Raw genomic sequence first — 15,414 nt, forward strand, 5'->3', positions numbered from 1 at the left:
TATATATGAATATATGAGAAAGTTAAGGTCACTAGATATATTGAAAAGGCATTTTAACGAGTTATTTTACACAAATCAACTGTGATAGAATAATGTACCTAGATTATACAAGTTTCTGTATTAGTAGGCTGTGTGTTGCATAGTATCATTGAGGGGAGTGTGTTGAGGGAGGGTTGGTCTAGTATTCTGGGTTCCACAAAAAAACATGAAACACTTAAAAAGTCTGTGCTAATTTTTCTATCATATTTTTATTGTCAAGATCTTGTCACTTTCTACATGTTCAAAATATTTTTGAAATTTGACCTTAAATGCTAAGCAATAGTAGTGACAAATAAGAATAACTTATAAAAAATAAATTAAAAAGGAAGGCTATTGCAGAAACCAATTTGTTTAAAAAAATTTGCAGCTAATAATTTCTACCTGCTTTAAAAGAAGAAATCACCTACCTGACATCAAGAATTGATTGACAATAAAACTTAATTTTTCAGAAAAAAAAAGTTTAGCAATCTACCTTAATAAAAAAAAATCTTTTTATACATAAACAAAAAAAAAAACCAACTGTTTAGAACCACTTTTGTTGCAGCTTTCTCCACTAAAAACAGAAAATATACTAGCTGGTGCCCCTATAATGCACAATATGTTTAAATATCTATGTACAATTTTATTATCTTTCTACTAGTAGACCATTGATACTACAACCACAGCTACAATTCTAGTACTAATGCACTGAAAACATTGTTACAACTTTGGCTAGGTTTGTGCAGTATTTCATATCCTTGTGTCACAACAGATTATATATATCAAAATTTGATCATAATTTTGTAATTTTAAAATTTTAAACCTACATTTTAAAGCTTAGTTATCAAAGAGTAAACCTGTATAATCATTGCATATATATATACATACAACTTTGTTCTATTTGTCACATCAGCTGTGAATGTGTACGATGTATCTTTTTCTATCCTTTTTCATGTGATTAGCTAAATAAGAATGGAAGAAAAAATGAGCTATAGCCATAGTTAGAAGGCAATAATTTGTAATTTCCATTTGTTTTTCTTATTGCTATGCTATTCTTGCATGATTTCTAAGAGGCTACACATATAAGTTATCCATATTTTTTAAATAATATGAAATTTAAATGAATAATTAAAATAAAATATTAAATCATGAATTAAATAACACAAATGGGAAATTTTTTACCAGGTCTGACCATTTTTTAGGGTCAGAAGTCACCTCCTTTCTGCACCTAGATGACATTTTAGTATATTTGTTTTTAATTTAATATTTTTTTTTTTCATTTTTTAACACAGTGTGTTAAAATACATTAAATTAAATTCAATAAAATATCCTGGAATTTCTAACAGACAGTGGAAACCCTGTGTGGATGAGGGAACCCGAATATCACAGAACCACTGTGCAGAAAGCATTGTCTACTGATATTTCACCAGTCTCATTAGTTTTATTTTTCATCTATTGTTAAAAAATAGTTATTTATGAGCCATGCTTTCTTATCTTTGTTTTATCATCTATTTAAAAATTGACATGTCCTTTGAACACCAGACAAATTCCAGTTTTCTGCTCCAAAAATGCCTGACCTTTAGTCAACACCCAACTCTTGTAGAATCTCCTGTAGAAAAACTACCATTGTGTCCACTTAAGCCCATGAGAAATTGTATTGATCCCTCACATGACAGTGTAGAAACTTTATTACAGAACGTGTGGGAGGTTCCCACTAAGTTACCCTTAGTTTTATCATATTAACACAATTTCCGTGGTTGGTGCATAAGGTGATAAAAGCTCCTAATTTTCTTTCATCATGAGTCTTATTTGATCAGTTAACAGGACTTTTAAAGCATTCATTTTTCTTGTACTTAAACACTTCATTCTTCAAACATTTGAAGATTTATGTTTTGGTTACTCGAAATTGATTAACTACTTCTTGCTGTGATATATTTGAATTGGTAAAGACGAGTTCTTGTTCTTCCACTCAATGAAAGTATAGAGTTATTTGGCATAAAGATTAATCTCAGAAAAATACCAACATTATTCAAATTCAGGTTTGAGATACCCGAACTTTCTTTTCCTCAGTCCGTAAATAGTTGCATTGATACACAAGCTTTTCTTGGGGAATCTAATAAAAAATTTTTCATTGAACCTCAAATCACATTTCTATAGTTTTCATTATAATTATTATAGTAAGCCCGACATCCAGACTCACTAACAAATTCCAGACAAAAATTGATATACTGAATCGCAAACCCAAATTCCTATCGAATTCCAGACAAAAATGTATATACCGAATCCCAAAACCCAGTTTCCAAACGAATTCCAGACAAAATTGTATATACAGAATCCCAAAACCCATCCTTCCTTACAGAATACAAACCCACACGCTTTAATGAACTGTCTTCATTAGCCATTATAAAGTACACGTCGTAATGATACATAATATCTATATCAGATTATATCAACTGCCTCTCAACATCCCATCTATTTCATTTTCATTTGGCTCTTTGGTCAATCAAACGTGTCATAGCACACCTCTCCAATCTAATTGGTCAGTTAAACGTGTCACAACACATCTCTTCAATCTGATTGGTCAGTTAAACGTTTCAAAATACACCTTTTCAATCTGATTGGTCAGTTAAACGTGTCACAATACACATCTCCAATCTGATTGGTCAGTTAAACGTGTCAAAATACACCTCTTCAATCTGATTGGTCAGTCAAACATATCATATCATACCTATCCAATCTGATTGGTCAGTCAAACACAACACAATACAAATTAACCCAGTCTCTCATTGGTCCGCCACAACCATAAGATGAACATACTTAAAGAGGACGTCTATTGCTTGTAACTATATACAGTGTGTCATTGGTGTTAGGAAGAGCTATGTACAACAAACAACAACACGACATAGCCAGCGGAGCGGCGTGGGGCTGTGGAATGGCATCATGTCTCAACACCCCTGCGGAACTCAGACAGGCCGAACGGGTCGGGGTAGGTGCACTCGGGCTCCGTTTCTTGCAGCGCCTCGGTCAGCGCACACGCCTTGCGCATGTCCTCCTGGGTCTTCCGGCCCAGCTCCCGCTTCTCCACGTTGAAGACGAAGCCGATGAGGCGGATGACGAGCTCGACCAGCTCCATGATGGTCAGCACGGAGATCCCCATCCACAGGCCCAGCGTGCCGCCTATGTCGGCGAACAGATCGGCCAGGCCGTAAGCCGGAAGTTGCCGGTACTCTACCACGCTCAGGTCCTGGGGACAAACAAAGAAAGGATCAGATGGATAGAGTTATACATTTAGGATGGGGTCGTTAAGACGTCATGTCCAACCGTGTCTGGTTAACCAACACTTTAACAAGCCTAGGTACCAAAACACTGGAGAACTGTATAGCACTTCCCTTATAGAGGCCTGATGGGTCTATTAGCTTTAGCTTGTGTGTCTATAGCGTTACCTCTAAGTAGATGTTGAGTCTGAGCATTGTCTGCCGTATGGTGTCGGAGGCTCGCTTGGCCTTGTCCTTCTCCTTGTCCGTGTAGCCTTTGTTGATGCGGTCCGCGTAGCTCTTATCCGAGCTGCTGTTGCTCTGTGTGTTCTGGGCCAACTCGGACCACAGCTCGAAGGCCACGGCCATGAAGTGCTCCTTCTCCGTCTGGTTGAGGAATTCCTGGGGAGGCAGTGGCTAGGTTAGAGCCTGATTGATGTGTGCTTGCTTGACACATCAAAAACAAAAACTCAGCAAAGAAATTAATGAAGTAAGCAATGCTCATTATGAGTTTTATCTGACCATTTCAGACTGTAATCAAATTCCAATAGCGGACACAACTTATATTTTCTCGACACCATATATCTACAAGCCATCCATATCCGACTCAATTTTTTTTCTGTTTTAAATATTGTTTCATTACCAGCACACGAAGTGCTTAAAAAAGATCCCTATCTTTATAAAGAAGAAGCGTATCGTAAACGACAACATATCGTAAATGACAAGACCTTAAGAGTGAGCAGATAACCAACATACCTGTAACATGCTGAGCTGGTAGAACTCCTGGGGCCAGTAGGACAAGGACACGGACTTGAGGTAGGACGTCTCGCTACACGGCTGGTAGCACTGGCAGGTCGCCTCGTACGCCCGGTCGTTGTTCAGTTTACGCTGCATGTCTTCCTCGCACTCGAGGTTGTGGATAGTTATCTTAGGCGACTTCCCGTCAGTTCTATTACGTAATATGCCGAGCCAGTTAGAGATGACGCCGCAGAAGGAGACGTTAACGTTGGGCAGGTCGGGCAGGGCTGAAGACTTGCAGCCACAGCGGGCTATGATGAGCTTTTGTTTACACAACTGCAGGCAGGCGAAGAAGGTGTTTCTGTACGTGTGCATGCCTTGCAGGGACCCCTCTGTACAGTTGCCGTACGGCTCAGGTAAGCGGCTGTGCAGCAAAGCTTTGAGACCTACAGACGATGAATATCCCGGTGGGATGTCAAAGCCGTGATCTACGGGGCTGGGCATGGAACCAGGAGCGTGGACTACCACTCTTATCCCTGCACTGTGCATGATATTGTTTTCAAAGTTGTATACGCCATACGTACCGGGTATGGGGTCATCTTTTTCTACAGATATAATCATCGATAATCCGTTCTCTGGTCCTGTTGAGTGCATTTGTAGTTTATCTTTTAATTGCCCCCCATTAAATGTAAAACAGTTAAAATAGTTACCATCAAAAAACGATGTAAAGTTCTGGACGGAGCACAACTCTCTGTTGAATCTGCAATGTATCAGTAAATCACCAAGATCGTGGCTGATTTTTTTAGCCTCGTCTCCCAGGTTTTCGTAGAACGCTCGGATACTCTCCATGAACGAGTTGTGGTCAAACTCGAACGATGCCAAGAACCGCAGCCAGTTCCGTAGTTGACCCCATTCCTTGGCGTGGACCAGGCTCCGAATCTTGCGTAGAGAGATGGGCTCCGTGTTGCAGATGGTGACGGAGGGGTACTCGACCGGCATGCTGTCCTTGATCTCTGACAGCTCGACCACCTGGAACTGCAGGTATTTCCTGACCAACAGCGACAGCTGCAGCGTGGCGGCCGTGAAGCCAATGATGACCAACAAGGCCCAGATCACTTTCCGCTTGGTGTCTCGGGACGCGACGATTTTGGCGAGCCCGTGTGCGTTGCTCTCAGAGCCCAGCTCGGCGATGATGTCGAGAGCGGAGCGCTGAGGGCGGGTGGGGCTCTTGCTCATGCTGTACTGGTGCTCCGAGAAGACGCCAGTTTTGCCCGGGAGCCCCGTGTACCTCATGCCGCTGTTTTCTCTGGCAACAGAAAAACAAATAGAAATAGTTACGATAAAAAGAGATAGTTTAACTTAAGCTTTCTGGATGCCCTGTATTGTTAAGTCGGTAAAATAATTCTGCTGTTTGTGTGTGTTATGTTAGGCGGTCCACGTTATACTACAACCGAAAAGATTCAGTTATACACGCAGTTTCCGTTTAAAATGACTTGCGGTAATATTCGGTAACATGCCAAAAACTTACCGTGGAAAGCTACTTGCGGAAGTATTCGGTAACAAAGACACAAAGCCCTTTAGGTCCTGTGTGCCGTGAAAATGTCCCCGTGTTGGTCCCGGGGCAGCTTGAAGGGCGGATCTTCTCCTGCCCTGCATCCCCCGGGGCAGGCTTTGATACAGTGCAGGCACCGATAAGAAAAGTCTCAAATTTTCCCAGGGGTTATTTCATTCCCGAGCGAGCCATGTCAGTGGGTTCGCCAAGTTTTCGCTGTTCAGTACCTTGTTTGTTGCAGCTGGTGTTTGGCCCCGTGCTTGTAACTAAAACATTGGCTGCCCCCAACACATTAATCACTCGTTACATCACAGGCGTGGCTGTGTGTGTTTACCACACCATGCCGTGTTACACTCTACACATGTTTTACCATGAGCAAGATTAGGAATTACAACGAATCAAAACACATTCTCAGCTTTAAAATGAACAAATATCTCAAGCAGATCTTTTAACCCTTTATGTATCACTAAAGAAATAATAGTTTAGTAACAGAAACAAATCACAACGAATTAGCTAGTTAAACGATTATTTTACGATGTGAGTAGATGATGTTTATCATGAAACAACTTCCTTACGCCGCTGCAACATGCCTTATGATGCAACTTCTGGTTCGATCTATTAGGTGATCTGTCACCTAAACCCTGGCTAATCCTTCCATAGATACAACGATGTGTTTCTATGAGAGTTTTACCGCTTGCCAAAATGATTGAGAGACCGTCCTCACCAGTTCTATCATTCGGGGTGTATAGACCCTCATACACCGGGGAACACATTTGTCGCATTCAAATGGGCCTTCCTCATACACAATGGCCATACTTTCATACACACGGTCCCTACTTCTCCTCACAGGGGCCCTACTCCTCACATGGGACCTACTTCCCGCACAAGGGCCCTACTTCTCCACACAGGGGCCCTACTTCTCCACACAGGGGCCCTACTTCTCCACACAGAAAGGGGCCCTACTTCTCCACACAGGGGCCCTACTTCTCCACACAGAAAGGGGCCCTACTTCTCCACACAGAAAGGGGCCCTACTTCTCCACACAGAAAGGGGCCCTACTTCTCCACACATGGGCCCTACTTCTCCTCACAGGGGCCCTACTCCTCACAGGGGACCTACTTCCCGCACAAGGGCCCTACTTCTCCACACAGGGGCCCTACTTCTCCACACAGGGGCCCTACTTCTCCACACAGAAAGGGGCCCTACTTCTCCACACAGAAAGGGGCCCTACTTCTCCACACAAGGGCCCTACTTCTCCACACATGGGCCCTACTTCTCCTCACAGGGGCCCTACTCCTCACAGGGGACCTACTTCCCGCACAAGGGCTCTACTTCTCCACACAGGGGCCCTACTTCTCCACACAGGGGCCCTACTTCTCCACACAGGGGCCCTACTTCTCCACACATGGGCCCTACTTCTCCACACAGGGGCCTTACTTCTCCACACAGGGGCCCTACTTCTCCACACAGGGGCCCTACGTCTCCACACAGGGGCCCTACTTCTCCACACAGGGGCCCTACTTCTCCACACAGGGGCCCTACTTCTCCACACAGAACCTGCATACCCACCGCCCTGTTACCAACGTGAGGAACAAACTCTTTAGTCCAGGTTTTAGTAAGGGCTGAGATTGGCCATAATAGCTAAAGCCCCATAAAGCCTTATCAAACTGGCCCCACCAACCTAATAAAACCTTATCAGCCCGCTTGAGAAATTAGCCCGCAGCCTAAAATTAGGAGATTCTAAACGATTCCATCTTGACACAACCAAGGGCGATTAGCCAGTCAATCTAATATTATTGTTAGCTCTCTTCGTTCTTTCACATTCTACACCATTTTTTTTTACATATTCTACACCATTCTTTCACATATTCTACACCATTCTTTCACATATTATACACTGTTCTTTCTTCTTTCACATATTCTACACCATCCTTTCACGTATTCTACACCATTATTTCACATTCTACACCATTTTTTCACGTATTCTACACCATTCTGTGACATTCTACACCATTCTTTCACATATTCTACACCATTATTTCACATTCTACACCATTATTTCACATATTCTACACTGTTCTTTCACATATTCTACACCATTATTTCACATTCTACACCATTATTTCACATATTCTACACCATTCTTTCACATATTCTACACCATTCTTTCACATATTCTACACCATTCTTTCACATATTCTACACCATTCTTTCACATATTCTACACCATTCTTTCACGTATTCTAACCTTTAATTCTTATATTCTACATCGTTCTGTATGTTGGTAATGACAGTGACCTCTCTAAACAGTAGGTCCAGCGGGGATTCAATTCTTACTCCCTAGTAGTGATCTATATACACTGTAACATAGACATTCTTATAGCGGGGATTCAAGTTTTACTGTTATATAGTGATCTATATACACTGTAACATAGACATTCTTATAGCGGGGTTCAAGTCTTACTCCCTAGTAGTGATCTATATACACTGTAACATAGACATTCTTATAGCGGGGTTCAAGTCTTACTCCCAGCGAAAAGATAAAAAAACAAATGGTAGCTGCAGTGAGGTTAATGTAATTAGTAATAAAACAGATAGTATTAGTTACCTCACAAGTTAAAGACAGTTACAAGTACTATGGACGTTTCGACCCAAGGTCTTCGTCAGCACACAACAGTGTGATTACAGATTAGACAAATAAAGACAAACAGTAACACATTTTTTGACTTAGCTCGACAGTGAAAACACGTCTTGTCTGCTAGCCACGATATCCAAAAGAAAAGACGCGTGAGAAGGACGCTTGGACACCGTATAGGGGTGGGGTTGGGGGCGTGGTGTATGCGGGAGGGGGGGGGGTTGTTAGGTGAAAGATATCTGTTCATTCAAGCCATCGGGTGCCCGTGTACCAAATTTAAGTATTAGTCGCGTTTCAGTGCTAAGGCGATTTTTAAAATTGTGGCAAAACCGAACGGCGGTTACACAAAAGTCCTTTTTTAAGTCATGCCCACTCTTGTTGAAGTGTTTGGCCACAGGAAGACCGTCTTCATTGTTGATTGATCGCAGGTGTTGGCTAACCCTGTCAGACAATCTTTTCCCCGTTTGTCCGATATAAAAGATGTTGCAACGCCTGCACTGGATGACGTAAACTACGTTGCGGGACTCACAGTTGAAGTGATTTTTAATTTTGAGGGTTCCCTTCGGCAGCTGCAGTGATTCAACCTGAAGGGTGAAATGACAGGTATTGCATTTACGGGGACAAGGAGTGGTGCCCAAACCGGTGTTGGTAGTGGGTGGCAGGCGGCTGCGAACTAAAAGGTCTCTAAGGTTGCGTTCCCTTCTATACACAACCAAAGGATTTAGCTAAAAATATCATTATAAAAAATTATTCTATCCTCAAGTCAGACCCTCATTTAGGCCATTTATTTCAACAGAATCCTTTGGTTGTGTATAGAAGGGAACGCAACCTTAGAGACCTTTTAGTTCGCAGCCGCCTGCCACCCACTACCAACACCGGTTTGGGCACCACTCCTTGTCCCCGTAAATGCAATACCTGTCATTTCACCCTTCAGGTTGAATCACTGCAGCTGCCGAAGGGAACCCTCAAAATTAAAAATCACTTCAACTGTGAGTCCCGCAACGTAGTTTACGTCATCCAGTGCAGGCGTTGCAACATCTTTTATATCGGACAAACGGGGAAAAGATTGTCTGACAGGGTTAGCCAACACCTGCGATCAATCAACAATGAAGACGGTCTTCCTGTGGCCAAACACTTCAACAAGAGTGGGCATGACTTAAAAAGGACTTTTGTGTAACCGCCGTTCGGTTTTGCCACAATTTTAAAAATCGCCTTAGCACTGAAACGCGACTAATACTTAAATTTGGTACACGGGCACCCGATGGCTTGAATGAACAGATATCTTTCACCTAACAACCCCCCCCCCTCCCGCATACACCACGCCCCCAACCCCACCCCTATACGGTGTCCAAGCGTCCTTCTCACGCGTCTTTTCTTTTGGATATCGTGGCTAGCAGACAAGACGTGTTTTCACTGTCGAGCTAAGTCAAAAAATGTGTTACTGTTTGTCTTTATTTGTCTAATCTGTAATCACACTGTTGTGTGCTGACGAAGACCTTGGGTCGAAACGTCCATAGTACTTGTAACTGTCTTTAACTTGTGAGGTAACTAATACTATCTGTTTTATTACTAAGTCTTACTCCCTAGTAGTGATCTATATACACTGTAACATAGACATTCTTATAGCGGGGTTCAAGTCTTACTCCCTAGTAGTGATCTATATACACTGTAACATAGACATTCTTATAGCGGGGTTCAAGTCTTACTCCCTAGTAGTGATCTATATACACTGTAACATAGACATTCTTATAGCGGGGTTCAAGTCTTACTCCCTAGTAGTGATCTATATACACTGTAACATAGACATTCTTATAGCGGGGTTCAAGTCTTACTCCCTAGTAGTGATCTATATACACTGTAACATAGACATTCTTATAGTGGGGATTCAAGTTTTACTGTCTTATAGTGATCTATATACACTGTAACATAGACATTCTTATAGCGGGGTTCAAGTCTTACTCCCTAGTAGTGATCTATATACACTGTAACATAGACATTCTTATAGCGGGGATTCAAGTTTTACTGTCTTATAGTGATCTATATACACTGTAACATAGACATTCTTATAGCGGGGTTCAAGTCTTACTCCCTAGTAGTGATCTATATACACTGTTACATAGATATTCCTGTAGTCTTAGGGTCGCTTCAGTCCTACACGCAGGGTGCAAGGGAAATACAGTCGGCACCCTAGTAAACATAAGAGCTACACCACACACTGTCTTTTACAAAAGCATCCATTAAATACATGGAGCCTAGCTGTCTAAAAACATACCCAGAAGTCTTAGCTTAAATTTTGGTTTCTGTTTCACATAACCTGGTACGTGAAAAAACATGTGACCTGTTAGTTAAGTGGTTCAAACCCTTTACGGTAATTAACTTGTTAGTTAAGTGGTTCAAACCCTTTACGGTAGTTAACATGCTAGTTACGTGATTCAAACCTCTAACGTTCTGTGAAGTCTAAGTCTCGTGGAAGTATTAAAGACAGACATTACAGCAGCCAGTAACGACAGACATTTGAAGAACTCAGTAACGACAGACATTTGAAGAACTCACTAACGACAGACATTTGAAGAACTCACTAACGACAGACATTTGAAGAACTCAGTAACGACAGACATTTGAAGAACTCACTAACGACAAACATTTGAAGAACTCAGTAACGACAGACATTTGAAGAACTCACTAACGACAGACATTTGAAGAACTCAGTAACGACAAACATTTGAAGAACTCAGTAACGACAGACATTTGAAGAACTCACTAACGACAGACATTTGAAGAACTCACTAACGACAGACATTTGAAGAACTCAGTAACGACAAACATTTGAAGAACTCAGTAACGACAAACATTTGAAGAACTCACTAACGACAGACATTTGAAGAACTCACTAACGACAGACATTTGAAGAACTCAGTAACGACAAACATTTGAAGAACTCAGTAACGACAAACATTTGAAGAACTCAGTAACGACAAACATTTGAAGAACTCACTAACGACAGACATTTGAAGAACTCACTAACGACAGACATTTGAAGAACTCAGTAACGACAAACATTTGAAGAACTCACTAACGACAGACTTCTAAAGCACGTTTTCACAAGACGTTTCCCTTCTGCCCCCAAAGAACCTGAAACCCAGTGTTGAGTCAACTTGTCACGGAGCGCCGGGAAAAAACCTAAACAACCTGAAATCTCCTTCCATTAGCACTTGTTACATTTCACCAGAGCTAACCACGGGTCCTGCTGCTTCAGAAATCTTTGTTTCACTCGTGGCTTGCCACGTTTCCGAAATCTCCCACGAAATGTAGCACTTTATCCCGAGAGAAACGGTCGGATATTATCCACAAATCCACTGCCCGACTGACTAGCCCGCTGCCTGTGGGCGAGTGGATCATAAACACTGTTATCACGGGGCTGGGGCACTAGGCGCTGGACGCAAATAACGCTAAGCAACATGTGGTAGAGTGTGCCACGTGCCAGGCTTGTCTACCTCACCTGCGCTCACTTCAGCCCAGTTTTTTTATTATAATAATGGGGGGAAGGAATTAAGATAGGTGAACTTTTTTTTTTCATACTAAAGTACTGCGGCTTGCTGGGCTTGATTTTGGCTTCAAAAGCGTTTTTTTTTGTCGTCACGGTATAAATACTTTAAAATATTCCAATGATTGGCTTTTGCACATAGGGTGAAATTTGATTGTATAGTCGCCCGTGCACTTGCCTCTACCTATTGCTAGTTGGTCTATTGTCTTCTTTTCTACTGGAATAATTAACTTGATACACGAGATAGGTATGTAGAGTATTCCTATATAAATATACACATTTTGATTCTTTGGGTAGACTGAAATGGTTGCTCATACACTGGAGAGATGAGAGAGCCCTTCATGCACCCGGGGCGAACTTAGCTTTGTGCACCATATATATATATATATATATATATATATATGTATATATATATATATTTGAGGGAAGGGGTTTATGATCGGTAAGGTTTTGGTCATAACATTTTTTATATATGCAGTCGTGTGGAAATAATTATATAAATCAGGATGTAAAGCGATGTAGGTGTCTATATTCTAACTTTGACTTGTTTTATTCGGCCATTCAATTTTATCTTTTTTGTTAGATTTCGCTGCCTCATTTTACCGCCCCCCCCCCCCCTCCAGTCACGGCGTCGCCCTCCTGTCCCACCCAACCCAGCTAGGCCACTGGACAAGGGAATATCTAACCACCTATGATCCTATCATCTTTTGTAAACAACAACTATTTCAAGTTATTGCAAGACTTTGTAGTGGTGACGACAGTCAAGAAAAGTAGCCTAAAGATATGCTAGTTAATGTGTGTGTGTGTGTGTGGGGGGGGGGGGGGGGGGCTATTTGTGATCACCAGACGTGAAGTAGGAAGTACGAACATATTGCATGACGAAATATAGAGGTAAAACAGTATAGAATTTTTTTTTTGTTTGTTTGTTTCCTGGTCCAGTTGTTTACATTGTATTTACAATCAGGTTGCAGTGTTTCTTTCAGTTATGTCTCTGGAGCTGCTTCTCCCCCTCTTCCTGAGGTTTTCCTCCGCGCCTCAAAGAAAATAAAATAAAGAATCTACCCCCACCCCCGCCCAGAGAAAGTATGTCCCCCGTCCCCTAAAAAAAAATATGTATAAAAACTCCGTGAGTTGTGTTTTACTTGTGTCCCCAGCAACATCCCATACCTACGTCACAGTGGGCGGGGTAGTTTGATCCGCATGAACTCTGACCCCTCTGCGGACAGCGTCGTTTGTTATTGTGATCACTGACCGCACATAAACAGTTGCCTCTTGATAAATCTACACTTTTCACGGAGCTCTGTTGTTGCAGCCTTAGAGCTCATTGAGGCTATTTGTCATGAGCTAACCCGTGTTATTTGTCAGGAGCACACCCATGCTATTTGTCAGGAGCACACCCATGCTATTTGTCAGGAGCACACCCATGCTATGTGTCATTAGCTAACCCATGCTATTTGTCATGAGCTAACCCATGCTATTTGTCAGGAGCTAACCCATGCTATTTGTCAGGAGCACACCCATGCTATTTGTCAGATATTAGAGATTATTGGTTACATTGTCAGTCGTCCTCTCGTGTTTGCGTTCATTAGTTTATTTGTCAATCGTGTTTACGTGCTGCACTGGTTAATGAAAGACGTGCCAGCATTTAATTAAATCCGTTACATTTGCTTTGTGAGGATTGATGGGCAGAATATAAAAAAAAAGAAACAAAGTGATTGATTTATCACATTTAATCAGTTTATCTAACAACTTTCACATACTATGTGTTATACATCAGCTGTTATGTTATAGATCAGCTGTTATATTGTTGTACAAAAATTATATAATTAATGTTAAAAATTGGCTGTCATACTTGTATCAGTTCGTTGGCCTGGTGTTTCGCTAGTTTGTCTACACCAGCTGTTTGGGTGATTTATTCTCATTCCATCAGCGAACACAATCTTATAATCCCAGCATTAGCATTTCATTTTTTTGTCTATTGCGCCGTGCGACTTTATAGAAATCTGATTCTGGTTGGATGAATCATAGGGCTTATCATGAACAAGTTGATAGGTGGGCTTATCATGAACAAGTTGATAGGTGGGCTTATCATGAACAAGTTGATAGGTGGGCGTATCATGAACAAGTTGATAGGTGGGCTTATGAACAAGTTGATAGGTGGGCTTATCATGAACAAGTCGATAGGTGGGCTTATCATGAACAAGTTGATAGGTGGGCTTATCATGAACAAGTTGATAGGTGGGCTTATCATGAACAACTTGATAGGTGGGCTTATCATGAACAAGTTGGTAGAACCAGGTGGGCTTATCATGAACAAGTTGATGTAACAACATGGGCTTATCATGAACCCACTAAACACAAAATGGAATTAACCCTGAATATTTTCTGCATATAACGCACTGTATGGGACGTGACAGGTGGGAAGGTGACGATTTAATTAACGATTTAATTAACGCTAATGGCGTCACGAGAAGTGAGATGTCACATAAAGATGGGAAACAGCACAGATTATATGGTGATATAGCACACGCTAAGTGGTGATACAGCACAGGTTATACGGTGATATAGCACACGTTAAGTGGTGATACAGAACACGTTAAGTGGTGATACAGAACACGTTAAGTGGTGATACAGAACACGTTAAATGGTGATACAGCACACGTTAAATGGTGATACAGAACACGTTAAGTGGTGATACAGAACACGTTAAGTGGTGATACAGAACACGTTAAATGGTGATACAGCACACGTTAAATGGTGATACAGAACACGTTAAGTGGTGATACAGAACACGTTAAGTGGTGATACAGAACACGTTAAATGGTGATACAGCACACGCTAAGTGGTGATACAGCACACATAAGACGGTGATTCAGCGCGTCTTAAGTGGTGATACAGAAGAAGCTAGACGGTGATACAGCACACGTTAAGTGGTGATACACCACGTTAAACGGTGGTACAAAACACGTTAGACGGTGATACAGCACATGTTAAGTGGTGATATAGTACTCATTAGAGGTGATATAGCACTCATTAGATGGCACATCACATGTTTAAGTGGCGTACAGTACGTTACACGGTGATACATTATGTTAGATGGTGATACAGAACAGTTTTGACAGTGAGCCAACATTGTTTATAGCATGTTTCTTAAAAGTAAACACACTTAGTTAGTTGACTGTAGTTTAGCTCATTCTCCTTCTTCCCCCCCCCCCAATTAATAGCACTGTTCACTCATCCTGAACTACCCTCTTACTATTGGACTCACCCACGCTCATTAGGTTATACAGGCGACTAATTTTTCAGATACCATCTGGTTTTTATCGCAGACTCAACTAATGAATAAGACGAGATGACACGGGACGTACACTTTAATGCAATATTGTACAGAGTGAGGGGACAGTTTGATGGAGCCGACAGGGAACGGCAGGGAAATTAATATATTTGCATTGTGCTTCAATAAATATGTACGGAAGACGATTTCATCTAAGACATGAATGATGACAATATAAATCTTGTAGCTATTGCTAGAGAAGAATCTGAGTTGGTTGTCAAGTTGAGCAAATTGTCCAGCGTGGTACACTCTAGTGAGAAGTGCTCACTTCTTTAATCAAACCATATGGCTCGTCCATGGACCATAGCACAGCCCTTATACACCTTTGTCACCGTTATG

The 15,414-nt window shown here is 41.6% G+C and overlaps 2 protein-coding genes across 4 annotated transcripts in view; one reads left to right on the forward strand and one right to left on the reverse strand.

Moving 5' to 3' along the window:
* LOC131930583 (integrator complex subunit 13) overlaps positions 1 to 15,414 on the forward strand; it is a 79,349-nt gene that overhangs the window by 8,930 nt on the left and 55,005 nt on the right. The window lies entirely within an intron of this gene.
* LOC131930584 (FMRFamide-activated amiloride-sensitive sodium channel) lies at positions 230 to 11,574 on the reverse strand. 2 transcript variants are annotated; one of them, XM_059287132.1, is made up of 5 exons: positions 11,387 to 11,574; positions 5,539 to 5,917; positions 4,029 to 5,316; positions 3,462 to 3,674; positions 230 to 3,262 (listed from the first exon to the last, which is right to left on the reverse strand). In XM_059287132.1, exons 2-5 carry the CDS (start codon positions 5,664 to 5,666, stop codon positions 2,957 to 2,959), a joined length of 1,935 nt encoding a protein of 644 aa, XP_059143115.1. In that variant the 5' UTR covers positions 5,667 to 5,917; positions 11,387 to 11,574; the 3' UTR covers positions 230 to 2,956. The 2 variants fall into 2 exon arrangements, with proteins under 2 accessions (XP_059143115.1, XP_059143116.1); XM_059287133.1 differs by lacking the exon at positions 5,539 to 5,917.

Source organism: Physella acuta, unplaced genomic scaffold, assembly GCF_028476545.2.
Source record: "Physella acuta isolate Inbredline_101_S28 unplaced genomic scaffold, ASM2847654v3 ptg001807l, whole genome shotgun sequence".
Lineage (NCBI taxonomy): Eukaryota > Metazoa > Mollusca > Gastropoda > Physidae > Physella > Physella acuta.

What these genes read in the sequence shown, in the direction of transcription:
- LOC131930584 (XM_059287132.1), bottom strand. Translation starts at nt 5,666, where the DNA reads ATGCAGGGCAGGAGAAGATCCGCCCTTCAAGCTGCCCCGGGACCAACA. An exon ending in TCCGCAAGTAGCTTTCCACG is followed by an intron (nt 5,317 to 5,538) that starts GTAAGTTTTTGG and finishes TTCTGTTGCCAG; the next exon opens with AGAAAACAGCGGCATGAGGT. An exon ending in GACTCAACATCTACTTAGAG is followed by an intron (nt 3,263 to 3,461) that starts GTAACGCTATAG and finishes GTTTGTCCCCAG; the next exon opens with GACCTGAGCGTGGTAGAGTA.